Here is a 22,594-nt window from a genome sequence, read left to right on the forward strand (position 1 = left end):
TCCGCCGGTGTTCCCCCCCCCCCCGGTGTTTGCCCGTCCTCAGGCGGTCAGGGCCTCGAGTCTCGGAGCGGCTCAGGCCCTGAAATTGCTTCCAAAATTAAAGCAGGAAAAGCTGACGGAAGAGTTGCCAGAAACGTTACTTTTCCTCCCCAAAGACGGCAGTGCTCGGCTGGTGAACAAATCGGGTCATCGGCCAGTCTAACGGGGACAGCTTCTGAAGCAAAAAGTACTGCTGGCCCGAACGCAGCTTTGACAACAAACATTTTATTTATTTATTTATTTATTTATTTTACATTCTTTCTCAATTTTGTCACTCCTGCTTTGCAGGAATACTGCCAGCAGCTGGGAAACGTTCATAGGAAACCACAATAAATGAACCCTTAAAATAGAAAAATAATTTACTCTCAGGTCCAAGTCCTTAAAAAAGAAAAAAGTTCATTCATATGAAATTGATTCCAGATGATGAGAACTTTCTTGCATATGGTGACTTAAAAATGACAGATAAACATGAATCTTTGATTTTGTTAGAAAGCTGGGGAATGGCTCGCAGAGCATTTCTTTCTTTTTGGTAATTATTTTCACTCAACGTTTGTAGCATCTGATAGCTCCTCTGTTTGAGATGAGATGTTCAATCATTCAATATTTTAAAAAATACAGTAAGGATACTCACGGTACCTGTTCTTCCTCCATCCCAGCTTCCAGATGAACATGGCGGTAGATGCACCGACTAGATTGCTAAGACACGTCTCAAGTATCAGTTATGTTCATTAATATCTCAGACCCATAGTGTTAATTTGATAAGTCAATAACACATGAGCTGGTCTCATCCCATAGTTGAAGTGGTATCTTTGGGGAATGGGGAAAAACGTGCAGTGATACAGCTGTATTGCATCCCATTTATATTCTGCAAACAGTGCTAGTTTAATTTTTGTGTACCAGAAGAGCATACCAACATAGACAGGCCAATTTTTGGTTTTCAATGAAAAGCTAATCACAGAATCATCTAGGTTGGAAGAGACCTCCAAGATCACCTAGTCCAACCTCTAAGTTTCAGCTCTCATTATGACATGGACACATCAAATCTCAGACGTCCAGCCATGTGTTTCCCCCATGGCTCCAGAACTGGTGTCTTACTTATGGATATGAACGATAATTGCGTGTGCAAGTATTCCAGGTGAGATTCCATCATGAAAAAATAAAAGCTGGTGCTGATACTCTTGCGCTGCATTTTTGTTGCACACAAAATTGTTCACAATTTATTAATTTTTCTGCTAGTGTCTTTAGCTCTTTTTAATCTTGCCGGACAGATCTGTGTCCATGCCCACTGACAGATCAAGTACTGAATACACCTTTGGAGGTGTCCAGCCCTAATACTTGTTGCTAAAAGCAATGCACTGACTGAGCAGGAAAGACATCTCATTCAGAAAATGGAGACAGATGGATGTTGTGCATTGAAACAAATTAATCACCAGTGGGGATAACTGATCCTGTGTCGTATGGTTTACATTCTGAGGACTGATGTCTTCTGCCTCTAAAAATTCTCATCTCTGCCGAAGATACTAACTTGTTAATCTGCATTAAAGCCACACATATCCTTTCCTGAATGTCACAATAGACACTCTGCTCACAGAATCTTGGATATAAATTATATTAGTACCTCAACTTCTATGAGCCGCTAAATGAAAAGCGATGGATAAATTCATTGCTGGAGTTAATCATTTGCTCTATATTTAGTGCAGATGGTGTTGAACAGCTGCATAACTTCTCTTTCACTAGACTAGTTATTTCTCTCATCACTGAGAAAGAAATCTGTTTTTTTTTTTTGCCATGAATCCCGACAAGTTCTGAGATGGCTTTGACAAACCAGCCACAACTGCTCATGAACCAGAAAACTGGAAGGCAAACGAGTGAATATAGGTATTCATGTGGAATGGCTAACCTCTGGCTACAGGTGTTTTCTACTAATCTTCATACTAAAGGTGCTTTAGGCTGCATTTAAAAAGGCAGGATTCAGGAGGATGTGCCAGCTCCAGAAGTGTGCTTTGGCCTCATCCTGCTTCCATTCTGAGGTGAAACAGTGGAGTTAAATTACTGTGTGAGCATTAATAGTACTTACAGAAAGCACACACCTGGAGACTACAAGGGGATTCATCAAAAAAGCCCCACCTTAGCTCCACCTGAAGCATTCCTTTCAGTTATCTTATTTGCTAGGGACCCTGTTAATAAGACTCCTGCAGCCCCCCGGGTGTGCATTCAATCCTTTGTCTTTGCTAAACTAGAGATGAATTTAGCTGTCTGCGTGTTTTCACCCGAAAGAATTCCCGGACTGCTCTGGAGCAAACTCTTCCCTGCGCTACCCAGAGCAGGAGGATTTCTGTTCTTTCACAGTTCCTGCCTCATCTAAGAAATGAGCTTTACTGTATTTACTTTCCTCAAGCTTCACTCTATTCATAATATTTACATCGGACATTAACGCATTTCGTGTTGTTTTTGCCATTTCAAACTGGCACCGGGAATCAGCCGACAAAACCGAAGAGCTGCTGTGCCTTGCAACTCTTAGCAGAGCTGCCCAGCAAGCGGCACTACAGGACTAGCTTTCCAAAACCCCGTGCCACAAACAGCAGGCAGACGGAGGAAAGGCAAGCGTGGGCTATGTCAAGACTTTTCAGCTCGGTGAGAAAGGCAGTTAGCTGTGCAGCAGGTGGGAGGCGATGTGTGGTGACGGCCGGGGAGGCACGGAGCAAGGAGCCGGAGTGTGTTCAGCTGCTGGCTCTCGAGGACGGCGTTAGGAACTGGCCTTGGCCCCGAGCTGCCTGCTGTCAGAGGTTTGCCAGAAGAAACCCGCCACGTTTCTGGGAACTATTCATTAGCACTCACTTGATGGGAGGTGCCTGTGAAGGCTTGGTGCTGTGTTTTACTATCAGCAGCAGAACACTGGGCTAGGTCAACCGTGAATTTATATAGCATTTGTTTTGGCCTGCTGACTTACTGTGCATTTTTTTTTTTTTTCCCAGAAAATCCAAACCCCAGACTGGAAGGGACGTTAGTACAGTCTGAGGAGTGCTCATAAATTCAAAGATTGTTTCTGTAAATGAGCTAGGGATTTCCGTGTCTGTATATCAAAAAAACATCACGCTGTTTTCCCGTAGTCTGAACTGCTAATGAATAAACCATTAACTAGGGAATTTTGGTCCAACAAACAAACAACACTTTTTGGTAACATAAATTATAATGAAGCCTTATATAAGCTGATTGAGGACGAGTTACAAAATCAGTTAAAGATTTTGGCTCCGTCTGCAGTATTTGAACCCGATTTTAGGTTACTCGTGCTATATTGTGCCAAGCTAAATTGATGCATACCAAATTTTCCTATCTATCTAGATGAAAACATGCATAGTTACATCAGATAAGACTGGAAGCAAAAGAACATGAAAAGGCAGTCTGCATTTAAAAGGGACATAGCACTACATTTAAAGGCATAAACCAGCCTTTCAAGGGGATTAGGAAGCCATTTCTTCTATGAGGTGGCTATTCCATAAATGTCTCTTGTGGGGTTGTTCATACACTGAAGCACCTTTGCCAGGTGCTGTTGGCAGTCTGGTGGCTAGGCAGACTGATGGCAGCTGTGGATGGAGCATGGGGCAGCAGGAGGGGTAGTTCCCTCCTGCTTTAGCACCATCCCATAGGGTCTCACAGCAGCTTCAACTGGGCTGGACAAATCATTTCATCATCCTCTTGGGACCATATGTTGGTAACTCATGACACTTCCACCTGCTCGCTCTTTCCAATGGATTTGGAAAATGGTAGTTAAAACTATGAACCCTCAAATGTTTATTGCTGCAGCTATGCAGGATGGCACTTGAGAACCACTGACAGTGTGTGTCAGCAGCAGATGACACGCACAAGGGCATGCTGCAGCACGGGAAGGCATGCAGCAACGCAAACAATCTGGTAAGAGCAGCAAGTGACAACACAACATGGGGCAAAACAAGACACCACCACATGCAACAGCATTAACAGCACGGAACAGCACGTGACACCATGCCACAGTGTGATAGGTATACCTAGAAAGCTGGTAGAAGTACCTAGACAGTGGTGAGAAATTCATAGCAGCAGGAAATTCCTGGAAAAAAATCCTGGAGCACAATTACTAGAAAGCATTTGGGTATTTCTAGAAAAGCATTAGTGATTTCTTGAAAGCGACTGTAAATTCCACGAAAGCAAATGTAAATTCCTAGTAAGGTGAAAGAAATTCTTAGGAAGCAATGGCAACTTTTCCTAGAAAGCAATACAAAATTCCCTGAAAGCTGTGTGGAAATTCCTAGAAAGCTGGAGGGAATCTCCCTTGAGATCACCAGGAAAATCCTAAAAAGGCATGTGAGATTTGTAAAAGGATGTAGAAAAATGCAAGAAAGAAATGGAAAATCCCTGGTCAAGTTGTGAATCCTAAAGACCTGGGGGAAGTTCTTAGAAGGCAATGCTGAGAAAAGCACAAGAGGAAATTAACCACTGTAAACAGCGAGGGAAAAAGTGAAACCAGAAAGTAGATAGGATCAAATCCAAGAGTCTTCCCTAAATGCAACTTTTAGCTAGACCCTAATTTGAAACTCTCCTAAAGGGAGAGGACCAGCTTCAGGGACTCCTGCTGGCACAGCCAAACCCTGATGTGCGCCCAGCCCAGCACCTCTGAGCCTCGCGGGACGGGAGCACGGGCAGCCCACCGGCTTCGAGGCCCCTGACCCTGAAACAGATTTTGACGAATCGGTGATGAAGCACAGGGAACATTTCCAGCTTTCAAAAACAGAGACTGCTGTGGGAGCTGCTGTTGCAGCAGCAGGGCAGGGAAAAGCCAAGGGCATTGAGGCAGCTGCAAAGACGTTCCTGATGTTACTGGGATGAACCAGTCCTGCCTGGTTTGGTGGGACTGGCACAGAGCCTGGAATGGAAAAACACGTGCAGATGAGGTGAGGCGAAAGTGCATTCGGGATTATGTCATGGTTTGGGGTCAGATTCATGGGTTTTTCAAAAACTCAGATGGAAGTTGTGGCAGGAGGAATGAGGCAGACCAAAGCTGGGACCCTGGTTTGGGTTCTTATTAGGAATGTTGTTCTGTCGCTTCTGGTTTTTTATTTAACTCGCTGGAATATTTCTGACTGCCTTCAAGCCCAGACTATGTGACTTGTAAGGAGCTTGACAACCAGCACCTTGCCTCCAAGAACAGTTTAATCCCCGCAGCTGAAGGTGGAATCCCGGGCTCGCCCAGCTGCAGCACCCCAAAGGCAGAAGGGCTGTCTGGGACCTGCAGCGGACGGCAGGACGTGTGGGAAGGGCATGGAGCTGCGTCAGGGAGGGTCAGGGCGGGCATTAGCAAACAGTTCTTTACTGTGAGGGCAGGCAGACACGGGAACAGGCTTCCCAGTGAGGTGGGTAATGCCCCGTGCCTGTCAGTTGAGGGTAATGCCCTTCATACTGCACTTTAACTTCTGGTTAGCCCTGACGTGGTCAGGGAGTTGGACCCGATGAGCTTTGAGGTCCCTTCCCACTGAGCTATTCCATTCCATTCCATTCCATTCCATTCCATTCCATTCCATTCCATTCCATTCCATTCCATTCATCATTTTTTTTTCCTGGTGTTTCATTTAATTCTCTTTAATTCAAGGACCGTTTGTAGCTTGCCTATGGAAGGGCAGTGGAGCGTGACCATCCTGGATGTGCAATAATGTGTACTTATAAATCATCAGCCGTGGTGTAACACCCTGACTTTCCTCACCTGCCCCACCAACCTTTAGAGGTAAGGGGCTTAGGTCAGTACCAAACACTTTTCACCATCACACATCTTGCATCAGAAAAAACTAAAGTCTGCTGGTAGAAGCGAAACCACCATCCACCAGTCAGGGGCTGGGCTGGGATACGGGAGAAGGATCCATTTTATGCTGCTGGCTGGCACACAGCTCAGGAGTGAATCCATAACACCAGCTTAGGAGTGGAGAGTGCCACCTACCAAGCCATCTGCTAAGAAAATTGTGTTATCTGTAGTTTTATCCACTGCTGCTAGAAATCACTAACACTCAGCTGTGGAGAGCTTTGCTGCTAATATATCTATTTGTATTCTTTTTATCTATCCACTCAGAATTAATTATTTCTCAGATTAATTTCATTCTAATGAATCATTCTGTAGCACAGGCTTTATTTCATTTCTGAGGTACTAATTAATATGTCAAAGCCATCTTTAACATTAAAAGTGCTGTCATTTTTTCCGTGACTTCTCTTTTGATTCATATATCCAATTTATCTGAGGGCCTAAAATGTCCATGCAGTATGGAGCGAAAGAAAAAAAAGTGCAACCCATACAGGATGAAAAAAATTATGCACATGAAAATAAAGCATAACTCAGCAGTGAGGGGGCAGTCCGTATTTTTGTGTCGACACACTGGTTTATGTTCTGTTTCATGGAGTAGATCCTCAGCAATCAACTGTGGAGGGATTTTTATATGTATGGAGTAGGATATAAAAATCAGCAGCACATGGAGTGCCTGCATTTGTCAGCGAGGTGATTGGGAAGACCGAGCTATGTTGTTTCAGTGAAGGCTTTGTGTTGGTTTGCTGTGAGTTTCCTGGCAGGGCTGTGCCGTGCGGCGGGGATGAGGCTGTCGGAGGAAGCGTTATTCCTTCCCCTGAGCTCTCCTCTCTTCACAGCAACATTTTATTCTCATCATCCTCTGCAGCTTGGCTCTGGACCCACTCTGGAGGAAAGCGTTGGCAGGGCTGTGATCCCTCTCCTATCCTGTGTCTGCAGCAGTTGGGAATCCCAGGAAGAGAAGGGGGGAAATTTAGGGTCCCCTGCCTGGGTGATTCCAGGGGGAGCCGCAGGAGGAAGGGTCGCTCCATGTGTTCGTTGTGGAAAACTTGTCTTTCTCTGGGCCCGTGGGAGGGAGTGGGTGGAACTGGAAAACCCCCATAAAAATTCACTGTGTGAGATTTGCTGATTAGATAATGGAGTTATTGGCAGCATTGTGCAGAGCCTCAATCACCCGTGGCTCCTGCCTGGCAGGAGATGGGGTTGTTCAGGTGACAGCTTCTGCTCTGCTACCTGGCTACAAGCTGGATATTTCCCTCTCATTCCTGTCTTCGACTTCTATCCTAAAAGAGCCAGTGTCTTGTAAAATCTCAGGGGTTACGGCTGAAACCAGCTTTTTTTTTTTTTTTTTTTTTTTGGGGGTGGGGAGTTTGCACTGAAAACGTAAAGAAGGATTGATGGCAAGGCTTCCGCTTGAACAGAGCGGGTTTACAATCAGGTTATGGCCTTCCACAACTCCTAAAACTTGTGCGTGCAGACACCTACAGACAAGTGGCTGCTTTTTGTGCATCTGCTGCCTAAGTTCCCACAGAGAGCAAAAATCCTTTCTGCACACTTCCTCTGTTACCTTTCCAACCCCAGGGTTAGAGGTGGGACTTGAACGAGTCATTTTAATTCATACTTTCATAAAAGCTGTTTTTGTCTGGGCTTTCTTCATTCCTCATTTTCCTGTTGGTGCTAATATCATAATCATGATATTATACATTTAACCAGTGTGCTTCACTGATCTTTAAGGGAGTTCACAGCTATTGTTCGATTTCCAGAAACCTTTGATTTTTCCGAGAAGGTTAAATTGAGGCTAAAGTTATCTTGGCTTATTAGTATAACCAGTTATTTAGAAGCTTGACAGCTCTTTCAGACATTATTTCTGCTAACATGCCTCAGCTGATTTCATGTTTAATACATCCCATGCATGCAGACTCAAAAAGTCATCCTGAGAGTGACATGAGTACAATTTGTATCCACATACTGTAATATTATTTTGTAAATTAAGCTGCCTTTCTCCAGCGTTAGTACTTTTTTTTTTTTTTTTTTTAGATTAAAGTGTGTTTATCTCTGAATACAAGATTTGGACTTCTTTCAACTCTGGCCTGGTCTTCCAGTAGCAAATTACTGTTTGGATTAAGATCATTTGGATCAAGGTGCTACTCAGTATTTATATTTTTAAATCTTTACGTCAACCAAATAGGCATTTCTCCAAAAACAGTCTCCAGGGAGGAGCAGGTGTCTCACAGGATGGTAACAGAGACACAAAAGATTTCCTTTCCTGGGCATTGCTTTGATTCCAGCATCAGACAGTAGTGGTTGGAAAACATTAAATAAAATTAAACTGCTGTTTTATGTTGGGGCCTAGGGAAAATTAAACAAGATCTATACTTGTTTTGGGATCTCAAAGAAACACCTGCACCGTTGCTGGCAGTTTTAGGCAAGCCCTGACCTGGGCAAGAGCTGATCCTTCAGCACTGGCTGAAGGCACGTCAGCTGGAGAGCCGCAAAAGGAAAATCCAGCCCATGCTTAGCATAAATGGCAGCCAGAGCTCTGTCAATCGGCTGCCTAATCCCACCACTGGATTTTCCTAAACAATAGGGATTTAATGGATTTCACTTCTGCTCCTCACCTGGGTATGACTATTAAGCCATGAAAGTTTTAAAAGCTTACAAATGACCTGATGTGACAAATGAGGACAGCAGGGAGCCCTACATGAAGTGTGAGTGTTTGAAAGCTGCACTGCTGTTTAAGGGGCTTTGCTGCACTGGTACGGTCTCAGCTGAGCCTGGCCCAATTTTCACCCACAAAATGATCACAGGAACTTAGGGATAAGATAGGAGAGATGCTCTGGCAGCTGAAACAGAAACCGAACTGCCAGACAAATGAAGAAAGTGAGGTTCTTATGGGAAGCTCAAAGATGTCATCAAATGAAACTTTTAACCCTCACACGTATCAACAGCATTAGACCACCTGATGCTGAATTCTGCTTTTTCCCCAGGAAAATCTATTCCCTAGCAAAAGCCAACAGAAGAGTTCATTTGACTCAATAAGCAGATCATTGAGAGGGAACTTCTCCCTTCTCTGCAATATGCACCTCAGCTTTCCCTTCCTGCATGCCTGGAAGACTGTGCTGTTTGGGTGCTCTGCAGTTGCTGTGATTCCTCCTGGAATAATCTAAGGTGGCTGTGGTAGAAAGCCGCTCTGGGGGAGCCTCTTGAAATTCTTACAAATAGAAGCAGATGTACTCAGAGACTTCTTATGCAGGCAATGTTCCCCTCAGCCTAGGGTTTCTATTGAGAGGCAGAAGCGTGCTACGTTTTCAAAAGACAAGTATCGTGCAGTAAACCTCACCTGTATTGTGTTTCAATGAGGAAAAAGAGAAAAAAAATAAATCTTGAATATATAAAAACAAAATTCAGAATGAGTTTCATTAGAGATCTCTATTACCAAACAGCACAGAATTCATTTCTTGTCTATTTTCACTTTCCTCTGGGGATCAATGATGATTAAAGGACAGGATAATAAGAAGGGGGAATGAGAACTCGCTAAGAAGCAATTAAAAATGAGAGAAAGAGAGAGAGGAAGGGAAAACAAGTATTTTAGTTAGCTAGTCAAGGTTAGTTTAGCACTGTATCTGCTTTAACTGACATTATGGAAAATTATAGATGGCACATAAGCAACTTCAGTAATGCTGAACCCCAGGAAATGCGTCTTGACAACTTGGTGAGCTTATTTGTTCTTCCAGGAGAATTTAACCCCCCCGCGATGCCTTTTGTCTTCATTTTCTGATTTTTCGTTTGGAAGTGAGATTATTATACCAAGGCAGGAACTTGTAAATCAATGCGTTCATCTTCCTTCGTTGGCTGTCGTGGCTAAGGTAAGAAAGAAAAAACACCTTTTGTAGAAAGAAGGGGTTTGGGACGGAACTGCTCTGTTTCCAGGGCTTGCTACCAAACCTGATTGATATTTTTTTTTTTTTTTTTGCATAGAAGCAAACACTGTCCGAAGAGAGCGGTCTGAGATTTTTGCGGGCAAGGAGTGCAGTTGCTTGACCCGAGTTTTCTCCCGCAGCCAGAGGCCGGGACTCAGCCCCTGCCCGCAGGGTGCCAGCCCTGGGGCTCCCGGCAGGTCCCGAGGACCGGAGCCGCTTGTCCCTCTGCTGCCCCCTCGCCTGACCCGGGACAAATCGCTCAAAATCCTCAGGCACCTGAGCACCCTCGGGAAATTGAGCTGGAGGTTTTTCTCCTTGTTCCCTCCCTGCCCGTATGCAGGGATAGGGATGCCGCCGGGAACTGAAGTTTGCCCGTGGATGTTGCATCCTTCTCAGCCCCTCCAGCGGTGCCCACAGCGCCGTGCTCACCGGACCCGCTCCCCGCCCGACGGCGGCCTCGGGGTTCCCGTCTAGCGGCTGTCCCGGGCTAGCCAAGCCGATTTTTTGGCTCTGAGCCCCGGCCCTACCGGAGAAGCTCCACCGGGAGTCCCCAGGGGGCCGCTCTCTATCCCTGGGCGCCGGGGTCCCTCTCCCTGCGGAACCGGGACGGGTCTGGGGGCTTTGCGGGGGGCAAGGGGGCACACAGAGAGCATCCCGGCGGCGGTGCCCCCCTCTCCTGGGGGTTGCCCGGCGGTGGGGCGCGGGGCAGCGGCCGCCCAGGAGAGGGAGCCCGGTGGCCGCGGCTGCGCCGGGAGCCGCGGGGGCGCGGGGCTGCGACGGGCGGCGGGGAGGCGGCGCGGAGCGGAGCGGAGGGGAGCGGAGGGGAGCGCAGGGGGAGCGCTGCCCCGGCTGCTGCCGGCCCGCTGCCAGCCCGGTCCGACCCGATCCAACCCGACCCCCGCCGGTGAGTACCGACCCCGACCCCGTTTGTCCCGGGGAAAAGGTCCCGAGCGTGCCCCGGGGGTGCTGGTGTCGGCCGGGGAAGCAGTGGCTGCCCCAGGCTGCAGTCGGCATCCCGAGCCGCTGCGAGCATCCCCCGGGCAGAAGTTGGGGGCCGGTCCTGACTTTTCGCATCAGTGACTTGAACGCGGCCGGCTCGGGGCAGCACGCAGCGCCCCGTGGGTGCCGGGGCTCGGACGGGGCAAAGTTGTCCCCGTGTGCCTTAAACTCCCGGGCAGCCTCTCTCGCAGCCCGGCTTTGCTTGGCATCCCTGTTATTCCCCGGGAAGGCAGAAAAATCGGGGAGAGGCAGCCCAGGGGGGAAGCTGCCGCCGGCCGAAGATGTGAGAGGAGGAGAAGGGGGGGGGGGGGTTGCTTTTTGCCCTCTGCATGCCTCCATGCCTGTCTTCCCCTTGTCTTAATCCTTCAGGAAGGAGACGCCGGGCGGACAGAGCTTTCCCGGAGGGGCGATGCTGCCGAGCCCTGCCCCCGGCAGAAGAAAGCCCTTGCCGCCGGGACCCCCCTCGCAGCGGGACGGAGGAGAAGTCCCCGGCCCCGGAGATGCGCGGCCCGGGGCAGGCTGCGGGAGAGCATGAAGAGCTGCCTTCACCTGCCCTCTTATTAAAGGAAAAAGCATGCTAAAGCCGGCCCCGACCCTCGGAGCGCAGCCCTTCTGAGCAGGAGGTGGGATTATTCCGTGGAGAGCTGTAACCTGGCAGAGAAGTGCTAAAGCCACTTGTCCCCGCTGCAAGAGGAACCCACTCCAGGCATCACCGGCTTCGCACCCCGCGTTGTGGCACAGAGGAGCTCACTCAGGTCCTGCCTCCTCCTCTTGCCCTTCTTCCTCCCTCCAGGGAACGACAGAAGAGAGAACTGCTACTCGGCTCTTGCCAGTGCTGGGAATACCGTGCCTTTTGCCTGGGATGAATCGCCCCGATGTGCCACTTCTGCGGGATGTACAAAGTGCGACGGGGACTGACCCAGCCACCCACGTTTGCCAAGTGATCAGCAGTGGCCATGGGCTGGAGGTAGCTGGACACACGCCGGCGGGGTCCGTCACGCACTGCCCGACAGCGCAGACCTGCTGCTGGCTGGAAAACTAACTTCTGTTGGTCCCACTTCGGCGGCTCCTGGTTTTACTTCTCCCCTGCCAATTTGCACTTTCAGGGAAAAACACACGCAGGCACCTGATGCGATGCAGCATTTCTGGGATGGTTTTGTGTGTAAGATTTGCTATGCAATTCCAAAACTAAATGAGAAGGAGAGACGGCCTTGCATTCCAGAGCAAACAGAGAATCAGAGGTGAAAGGTAGGAGCCAGAATTTCTCATTTAAATAAAACTAAATAACCTGAGCTGCTTCTTACTGAAAATCTTTAAAACACACCTGCTGTATGTTTATTTTCTTTGTCTCTGGAAGTGTAAAACTTGACCGGTTTGGAACAAAGTGAAGAATTGCTCGCTGACGCTGCCCAGAAACAGAGGACTGATGGATTTCATAACAGGAGCGTGCTGAGGAGGAAGGAATGGAGTGTTTCAGCAGTGAGAAATTCAGGGGACCAAAGTAGAGAACAAGCACCTTGTGTAGTACGCATCAGTAAATATGAAGGGCTAGTGCAATGGACGCTGGAAACACTCGATCAATAGTCTATTTAAGTGGGATATGTGCAAGCATGGAAAAGTGATTGCTTTCCTGTCTGTGGGGTATATTTGTAGAGGACATCAGCAGAACATTTGCAGGTGATCAGTCTGAATTAGGCTACTTTATGCTGGGGTGGCGCGACGTGTTTCTGAAGGGGATTGCTTAAAAACTGGTCTGTGGAGCTGACTGTACTTGTGCATTTGCAGTTCTTGCTCGCAGAGCTTTCAACGTCATTCAGGGAGATTCAAAGTGGATGAAGCCCATCTGGGGGTGTGGGGACCATAAGAAAGGATCTTTGGTCTGTTTGGTGACGAGTAATTAGTGGACGTCTGATGTCTCTGCAAGGAAAGGAGCTGATGTCGTCATCGAAGTCATGATATGATTTCCCCTCAGGAGAAACTATGACTTGGAACGACACCACTATGGACGGGGAAGGGTTGCTTGTGGAAAGGGACTCTTCCTTTCGGATTCTCACGGGCTGCTTCCTCTCGCTGCTGATCCTCTCCACGCTGCTGGGAAACACGCTGGTCTGTGCAGCCGTCATTAGATTTCGCCACCTGAGGTCCAAGGTGACCAACTTCTTTGTCATCTCCTTGGCTGTGTCAGATCTCTTAGTGGCGGTTTTGGTCATGCCTTGGAAAGCTGTGGCCGAGATTGCTGGTTTCTGGCCTTTTGGTTCATTTTGCAACATCTGGGTGGCCTTTGACATTATGTGCTCGACAGCCTCCATCTTAAATCTGTGTGTCATTAGTGTGGACAGATACTGGGCCATCTCCAGCCCATTTAGGTATGAGAGAAAAATGACCCCCAAGGCAGCCTTCATCTTGATCAGTGTGGCGTGGACTTTGTCTGTGCTGATTTCCTTCATCCCCGTGCAGCTCAACTGGCACAAGGCTACCACCACAAGCGTTTTGGACCTAAACGCCAGTTTACAAGGTATAAGCATGGACAACTGTGATTCTAGCCTAAACAGGATGTATGCCATTTCCTCTTCTCTAATTAGCTTCTACATACCTGTTGCCATCATGATAGTAACTTACACAAGGATATACCGGATTGCTCAGAAGCAAATACGACGAATCTCAGCTTTGGAGAGGGCAGCAGTGCATGCCAAGAACTGCCAGACCACGAGTGGCAACAGGAGCAGCATGGACTGCCAGCAACCTGAAAGCAACTTCAAAATGTCCTTCAAGAGGGAAACGAAGGTTTTAAAGACTTTGTCGGTGATCATGGGGGTGTTTGTGTGCTGCTGGTTGCCATTTTTCGTGTTGAACTGCATGATTCCCTTCTGCGAGCCTACCGAACCGTCCAAGGGAGCAGAAGCTTTCTGCATTAACTCCACCACCTTTGATGTTTTTGTTTGGTTTGGATGGGCTAATTCTTCCCTCAACCCCATCATTTATGCCTTCAATGCTGATTTCCGCAAGGCATTTTCAACCCTGCTAGGATGCTACAGGCTCTGCCCTATGTCCAGCAATGCTATAGAGACTGTTAGTATTAACAATAATGGAGCAGTTGTGTTTTCAAGCCAACATGAGCCCAAAGGATCCAGCCCCAAAGAGTCTAATCTGGTTTATCTGATTCCACATGCAATCATCTGTCCAGAAGAAGAACCTCTAAAAAAGGAAGAAGAGGGTGAACTATCTAAGACCTTGGAGAAAATGTCTCCAGCACTGTCGGGTATCTTGGATTATGAAGCTGATGTTTCTTTGGAAAAGATCAATCCCATTACACAAAATGGGCAGCATAAAACCTGAGCAGTAAGGTTTACCCAGCAAGACCCAATAGTGTACATTGTAATAATCTTTTTTAAAAAAAACTAAGCTCTAGGGAGAAATACACATTTACACAAAGCCCAGAATTAATTTTCCTGGCATTGAAAGCAAATTTAATATTTAAAACACTAAACAGCAAAAGATACTGAAAATTGGTTAAAAAAAAGGATGTTCATCTGTACTCTTCATGCTGAGGAATATATACAAATTCGGATATAGGGCAGTAATAAAGAAAATATTTCTCCTCTACACCTACAGAAGCCAATTTCTAGTTTGAAATGAGGCAAAAGATAAATGTTAAATATTTAAAGATTAATGTTTACTAGAAGTTAAAAGATTGCTGTGTTTTGTGATAGTGGGTGTTAACAGGTCCTAATTTAAGACTGAGGGATTGTAAAGGTAGGTAGAGGCCTTCTTAAAATTATTTCTGAAAAATAATTGAGCCTTATAATGAGAATGGTTATTTTTAAAGCTTTGGGAGGTAATATGATGATACCAGTTTTATTTATTTATTGTTTTAAATTGATATTTTTCATATGTTATAAGAGATCTAGCTTTATTTATGTTATTTAAGATTTCTAAATAATGGGATATTTTTGGAGTGTCATAACTGCATTTTGGCCAGTCAACCAGTCAGCACTTTACTAAAAGCTCCGGTAGCCTAGAGAGCCAGTGAGGGTATGAAGGAAGGCTAAGAAGCTCAGCAAGAAGTGAAGGAATCAAGAAAACTGATGAGGTGTGGAGTTCATTTGCTTATGGCCTTTTGTTTTTAAGTGGGATTTCTTTCAAAAGATAGGACCAGCGTTGACTGAGTTGTGAATTCTCTTCCCTTATAGAAATAAAAGAAATTGCTGCTATTTATTTTTTAAAAAGTTTCATGTTACAAAGACTTTGCTAGAATGTCAAGTTTGTGGATCTGTAAATACCTTAAATATGACTACAACCTTAAGAAGAATCCAGTTTGTGAAGAAAAGCTTCTTAGATAACAATTCTTAGTATATAATGTTTTGTATTTATGTAAGATAAACAGCTTTCTCAGACTTTTCTTATTTCAAGTCTTGGATATCTTTTCTGAACAAACACGGTTGGTTACAATGGTAGGAAACATGCCAAACCTTATCATCATCTGTATTACTGCAGCAACACCAGGATCATGCTGTCTGTCTGCTCCTGTATCAGTCAGAGTTAAAAAGTGAGGTACCTAGTGCTTTACTTTCGAAGCTGGGAGGACATTACATTTTAGTAATTACCATGCCAACAGTCCGCTCAATAAGGAATAGTGCCTCATTTCCATTTGGGATTAAGACATTTCTAACTATGGATGGAACTGCAGTCCCCACCTCAAAAACGTCCTGTGAGCTCCAAACCAGAGTTGCCAATGTTCATTTCAAAAACTGCTACTTTTCCATTGTCCTTCCCCGCTGCTTTCCCTTTGTAACGCCAAAAGCAATCGGTGAACATTAGCAACAGGACCGCTGGGTGTTAATATTCAGCAGCATTCAAAGAGAGCGATTTGTTTTCTGAATGGGCGCTAATACCCTCTGGAGAAACTTTTCGTAACATATATCAAAAAATGTGTTGTCAGGAAAAGAGAACTGAGAGGAAAAAAAATTAATTCTAATGAACTCTATACATCCTGCATCAGGTCTGTGTATTTATGTATTGTGAATGTTTTCATAATTTTATTGCCTGTATGCTGCTTTCATACATATAATAAAATTATTTTGTGAAGAGAAGGTCAAATAAAACAATCCACATTGCCTTTATTAAATACATGCTGGTTTTTGGCAGTTGTATGGATCATGTTAAAGGCAAGGATGGTTCCTGTTTTTCCATTTGCCCTTATTTGGGAACACACCAGTGAGGCAGATGGGATTTTTTATTAGAAGCAGGAGAAAGTCCTCTCTGCTGAGAGACCTCTCAGCCCTTGCTCTCAGCTAGGGTTCGAAAGCAGTGCATGCAGCTTGGAAAAAAACACGTCCTGTTTTAATGCGACTGGTTAAAACGTGTAATGTTTGGTTTACTGGTAACTCTTATCTCAGTGATTTTGCCTTCATTTAACAGAATAGCAAACTTGGTTTATAGCATGCTTTTAATGTTGCTTTTTAAAAGAAATTTCTTTCTTTTGAAGCTGTGCAGTACTTTTCAAAGCCCAATACAATCTTACCACTGGTGCCTGTTTTTTTTTGGAGCAAAATGACTCATTTCAGAAGTGATGAGATGGGGGGTGGGGGGGCTCAGCTGAAGTACAGAAATGTCACTCTGTTGACAGTGACTGGTACTTTGCTTTTGTCTTTGTCAGCAGATTGAGTTTGAAATGAAGAAAAAAAGAAAAAATGTGGTCACTTCTGCCTCAGGCATTACCAACATGGCTGGTTCAGCACCAGGGACCTGAGCTGGTGCAGGGGCAGCAGAGATGCCCAGCTCTCCCTCCCCAACGCCGATGCCAGGGAGTTGTGTTCTGTCCCTGGTCAGTAAATGCAGCCTTTCTTAGCTTCCCAAGGAAAATTCCCCCATGTGGTCCAGATGCCTGATTTCTTTATGTGCCTTTGAGGAATTATTTTAGTTCTTTAAAAATCCACAGGCCAAAGATGAAGTTCTGTGGTTGCTTTGTTAATTGCGTCTGCCTTCAGGAGCTTTTATTCTCAAAGCTCCGAGCACTTTGATATAATAGCAAAAATATGGTATAAGGGGAGCATGTAAAGCAAGATGCTGGTTTTGTACTAGCTGACACAGGTTTTATGTCCCGACACAAGTGGCTCCTGCAGTGTGACCAGGGGCTGTCCCAGGACTGCCCCAGCTTCAGAGGGACGTTGTGGGGAAGCGCTCCTGCTCCTGAGAGCTTCCCTTCGAAATGATGGGCTCCCTGCTAAGGACAGGGCAGGAGGGACTGACTGTCTTCTGAATTGATTTTATTGTTTTCTCTCTCCTTCTATTTAATTTTTTCTTTCTTCTAACTCCTTTCCTCTAGATACATTTTAGAGTACCACGAACTCACCTGGATCTCCATTTACCGCCATACTCCCATTTACCTGTTCCTTTTCCAGCCTTCCCCACTCATGACCCTTTACCTGTCCGCTCCTTTCCTCCCACCGCTACCAGAGCCCTTCTTCCACCCTGTTTGGCTCCATCAGCCTCTGTAACTCTTTGCTGGGAAGAAAGCTCAAACCAAAATCTTCTCCCAGGTTTCACTTTCCCACAGCCTGCACCCAGAAACACTTCCCTTACCTGCCGCAGAGCCTGGAGATCCGTGCCAGGGGGGGACTAGAAGGACCAACAGCACATACCCACCAATTGCTGCTCTATTTATGTGCCTCTAACCTGACTTAATTACCCAGAAGTTATCACCTGCTCTGTGCCTGCTCCCCAGCTGCTTGAAACCAGTGCTCTGCTGGACGTCAAGGTCAGGGCACACCCTGGGGCTGGAGAGGTCCAGCCCCATGCCAGGCTCGGGGCAGCCCAGGGCTCCTTACTGGGGTCTGGCCAATTTTTGGGGCTGGGGCTCTCCCTGCCCAGTGTCAGCAGGCAGTAGCAGCCTTGCTGGTGTTTTGGCAGATCAGAGGAATGAGCCTGGCCATGGGTGTTTCAGATGCACCCACACATACCCGGTGTAACCTTCTCCTTCTGCATTGATTCCTCGTGACTAGAGGTATTTTTCTATTTGTAGATGGGAGAGGTTAATAATTAACCTGATGGCCTTGATGAAGGAGCTGTTTGCAACGAGTGAACCATAATCACTAGATTAAATCTGAATACATTTCTCTGTTCCCTTGGCAAGCATTTCATGCTGATTTGGGTCTCTGACTTAACAAAGCGTACAAAAGATAGAGGATGGAAGAGTAAATGCCTTTGCTGATGTACAGTTCTAACAATGTAGTTATGGGGATCCAGTCCGGGATTTTTTCAAATGAATGATTTTCAGAAGCAAAAAAAAAAAAAAAAAGCACCCAAATCTGAATGAAATCTCAAACAACATCTATGATTAGTATCTCAAAGAGACAAATTATTCTAGTAAATATTTTGTTGGTTAGTAGTTGGTTAGTAGTTCTAATCTCTAAATGATTAGATTGTTCAAATCTTTTTCCTGCTCCTACCACTTGATTTTCAGATCATTAAATTCCTATTTATTTCACACTTTCCTTAGAAAAAGAAACACTCTGAAATCTTGCATGAAGACGCAGAATGAAAGAAGAATTTACTTCCTAGGTTCTTCCACTGATGTGAGCAGAGAAGTCAAACATTTCACTGCGCTAAAGTAACATTGCAAACTTTCCCTCAGTTTCAGAGGGAGACAATTATGGCTTCAGACACCAAAACATTTTTGCCTGTTTTGATTTTTTTTTTCTTTGTTAATAAAGGAGTTTCTGACGGTACCACTTTCCAAATCATTTGGATGCCACTCCGTATTGCTACTAACAATTTTACTTTCAGATGTACACACACATGCAACGTACAATATTCTCATTTAGTAGATTCAGTGAATCAGTAGATTCACCTCGTGCTGAGGAGCGCAGCCGATGGCAGCCTGCTGGAAACGCAGGTGGGCCCCTGGGTGCTGAGTGCTGGTTGGGCTGGAGCAGGGATGTGCTTGAGAGAGGCCTTCAGAAGGCTATGAAAACATAATATGGTTTGAAATTGCTCAGGGAAAGGTGCTCTAAAATAAAAAAAAAAAAGAAAGAAAGACTTTAAAATGTTATTATTTATTTATTTATTGCTTTCTAGTTTTCTAAGTCTTTTGTAAAGATCTCTGTGATGATTTCCAAGATGTAAATTTTACCATCCAGTTTCGGTTCTCTTTGCTCTTCTATAGTTGTGTTAGGTTCTCTTTGCAGTCCTACAGCTCTGTTAGACTTTGCTGTCGATTTGTGTCTTCTGCTCAGCAGATCCTGCTCCAGCAGAGTGCCCCTCAACCTGCCAGCATTGCGCCTGCTCTGCTGGGGTGGGAGGGCAAGAGGTGAGAGAAACCCCCTGGAAAAAGCCTCATCTGAAGAGGGGAGAGCAACAAGTTCAAATTTCAAGCTGCTGTCTATCTTGTATGGCCTAAAACTAAAACATTTTCATAGTTTTCCCAATTTACTTGCAACAGTTTGAATTAATTTCCTTGAAAGCAATGCATACAACTTAAAGAACACCAGCATTTTTTAAGTAAGAAAGATATTTACATTATATTAATGAACATTTCAGAAACATTTTTGCTAAATATCCTTACAACCCTTAGAAAATAGAATACTTTCAATGCATTTTGTTCATATAAAAAAATATTCAAAATAAGAGGACAAATTCTCTATGAGAAAAATGTCACGCAGAAACTTTCAGTCATATTTCTTTCTTGTCTGAAGGGACAAAATATAGTGATAGATAGCCTTGTGGTAGCATGTAGCACGAGTAAAAGCATTTCCTGGCAACCAGCAGAAAACAGTCATGTGACATGCACTTAAAAAGCTTAAAACTTTAGCATGGAACTTTTAAAGCACAATAAATAGAGCCAACATCGTGCCTAAAATTTGCCTTGCATAAATTTTGTAAACATTGATATGGATGAATTTGCTGAGAAAGTGCCTGCATTTTTTCCCTTATATGAAGGAAGCATATTTTTTGGCAGAGCTTTGGAAAATACAACCTTTTGTGCAGTATTGGTGGTCAGAATTTCCTGGGATTTAAACCTGACTTTTTCTCTAAACTGGCTTAGTTTTCTGCATCCACATTTGGAAGCGTGAACTCAGGTATTTTGCACAGACTAAACTCACCTTTACCAAGTGATGCAAGGACACAAATGTAGGTGCTAGCCTAATTCCTGCAGGGCAATGCATGCTGTCTTGCTGTTTTTTTGAGGGTTCTGTGGAAACTTTTACCAGACATTTAGTAATTCCACTTGTGTTCTTTAGTCCGTACAATTGAAAAATGCCAGTTAATTTTTAAAAATATATTAAATAAGTTTCTGAAGTTAGCTTCCATCCCTCTAAGTGGCATTTTCATATGCATGCCACAGGACATCAGTTCCTGCCTGCTGAGTCTTGCTGCCTTTCAGCAGGAGCAGGTTCCTCCTTCCTCCTTCCGTGACTTTTATTTATGTTCTCTCTGTTCTGCCCCCTTTTCCCTAAATAACAGAGGATAACATAAATGGTAGGAAGGTGATTTGATCTGAAATGGCACTTTTTTACTCTCTGCGCAGCACCAGGTCCTGTCTCCACCCCAGATGCTCTGGTGCAGGCAGACTTTTCAGCGTCGGTCCCGACTGGGCCCTTGCGCAGGTTTGCTGGGCCCTCGAAGCTCACAGGCTGCAGGTGGGTGATGCTTGTTTTAAGCTGGATGGGGAGAGCCACAGTGAATGTATTGGTTGAGACATTTTCAAGACAGGGCTAAAAAGCTGTCCAAATCCTTTGGACGGTTGCGGCATGCTTGCCCCTTGAAATAGTGCTCCTCGAGCCCTGCCAAGCATCTGTCCTTCCCATATCAAAAAAAAATTATTTTCAGCAATTTATTTGCTTTTGTAGTATTTACTCAGCTTAAATATGTAACCTTGTGTATCTCCTGCACCTAACTGAAGCAAAGAGCCAGCTGGGTGAGAAGAGCAAATAGAATATAAACTCAAGTTATCAATCTTAGCATTCAGGAAAAAAACAAAAAGCCAGTGGCCGGACTCCCACCCTTTTGGCAGGATGTAAACGAGGGCGGAGGGGGCGGAGTGGTGCTGAGCCCCACGCTCTGCAGCACGCCTGTGCTTGCGCTGCACCACCAAGGCAATGAAAGAAACGTTTCGCACGCCACAGGCGGCAATCAATGGAGCGTTCAATATTTCAGTCACTTTCTTTTTCAAAATGACTGGTGATCCCTTCCCACCCCCACGTGCTTGCAGTGCTCGAAATTAAATACAGGGAACGGTCACCAGTAACAGCCCCTGGGGTCTGCAGCAGCCGAGCGCTTGTGGAGAGGGGTGGGATGGGTGGGGTGGCTGAGGGGAAAACTCACTCTTCCTACAGCTGGAAGGGCTTTGGTGCATATTTTATGGCTTTCCCCCGCTCGTGCCCGATAGATAATCATTTCTGAGCACTACGTCCCTACGTGCTATCTTTTAAAACAGATTAGCAGCTGCAGGTAGTGGGCAGCCGCCGAAGTGGTGCCCCAGAACCGCAGCAACAAACCTGGGGGTGCTGGGCCGAGGAGGAAGGAAGGCTGTCATTTTGGAGAAGCGTTTTCTGGGCTCTGAAGGGACAAGTTAATTTCTGAGGCCAAATGCCTCATTTATTATGAAGGACTCCCTCATTTCATGTGTGTCTTTTCCCCCTCAGCAGGCTGAAACTGGTGAAATATGGCATCTTCTTGCTACTTTGCTTCTTCTGATAGCAGCAAATGGACTTTTAGTTGGATCCGTAACTCAAGTGTGCTAAACAAACTAATTGTTTCAACTACAATTAATCAAATGACCCTTGTACTTTTATTCCTTAAGGAAAATAAAGGAATTATACGTAATGCTGCAGAGTAGCTTTCTCAGTCTTGAAGTTATCTCAGGCAGATACGAGCCTGCAGTCTGGAGTGATGCACGGGTACAGCATGGCTTGTGGCTTGTGCATGCAGTGCATAGAAATGCTGTGCAAGGAATATAAACTAGTGATTAGGCTTCATGGTGTACGGCCCTGCTCACTGCAGAAAGATCTGGGTTTGCTGCTGCAAACAGCTGTTGAACCCTTGGATTGCTCAGCAAGGCTGACAGAAGGGACACCGAGGGTCCCAGATCCTCAAGTGCTGCCCAAATTTTCTCCCTGTGTAATCTTCCTGGGTAACAGTGGCTACAGCAGGAGCAGATGCTGGAATTTCAGTGCAAGCCCTGATTTTATTCATTCTGCAGCCAAAATGAGGCCACGAAGGCTGCCAAGAGGCATGCTTTTTTTGGTTTGACACACAGAGAATGCATTTTTAATGCTATAAGTGCTGTTCTCCACCATTGGACTCCCCAGTGATGGATAACTGCAGTCAGAGCCTTGCAGTAAAACATTTGCTTTCAAAGAGGATAGACAAAAATACAACAAACAGTATTTTTCATTAAAACAGAAGAATATTCCCTTTAATAGGCTGCTCTCTGACTTTTCTCCGATCTGAGCTGACAAGTAGTAATTCTGCCTTATGAGGCTAGAACTGGAGAAAGAATAATTTTCTAATCAAAACCGGTGTTTACCACTGCAGGACAAGTTGTGTGTCTGGGCATGGACACCAGCCTTCTGCTAGAGCTGAGGAATATTTGGAAGATCATTTTTTTTCTGTCATCTTGGTCACCCCATGGACTGCCTGCTGATTGTAAAAGAGATTTGTTTTTAAATGTATGGGCTTTGTGAATCTGAATTCTGAGCTGGGCAGAATAGATTTAATACTGTAAACCACCCCCCAAAAATTCATACCCCCACCAAAACAGAACTCACTATGAATGAGTTGAAACATATTTGATTCCTGGATTTACATATTTCCTTTC

General features: G+C 45.3%; 1 protein-coding gene across 1 annotated transcript; it reads left to right on the forward strand.

Moving 5' to 3' along the window:
• The first annotated feature begins 104 nt into the window (after window positions 1-104).
• DRD1 (dopamine receptor D1) lies at window positions 105-17,350 on the forward strand. Its single transcript, XM_083798579.1, has 2 exons — window positions 105-10,681; window positions 11,146-17,350. Exon 2 carries the CDS (start codon window positions 12,757-12,759, stop codon window positions 14,110-14,112), a length of 1,356 nt encoding a protein of 451 aa, XP_083654705.1. The 5' UTR covers window positions 105-10,681; window positions 11,146-12,756; the 3' UTR covers window positions 14,113-17,350.
• Window positions 17,351-22,594: the final 5,244 nt, after the last annotated feature.

This window comes from Anser anser, assembly GCF_964211835.1.
Source record: "Anser anser genome assembly, chromosome: 14".
NCBI classification, from domain to species: domain Eukaryota; kingdom Metazoa; phylum Chordata; class Aves; order Anseriformes; family Anatidae; genus Anser; species Anser anser.

Coding starts and splice junctions, on each gene's coding strand:
- DRD1 (XM_083798579.1), top strand. CDS start 12,757: ATGACTTGGAACGACACCACTATGGACGGGGAAGGGTTGCTTGTGGAA.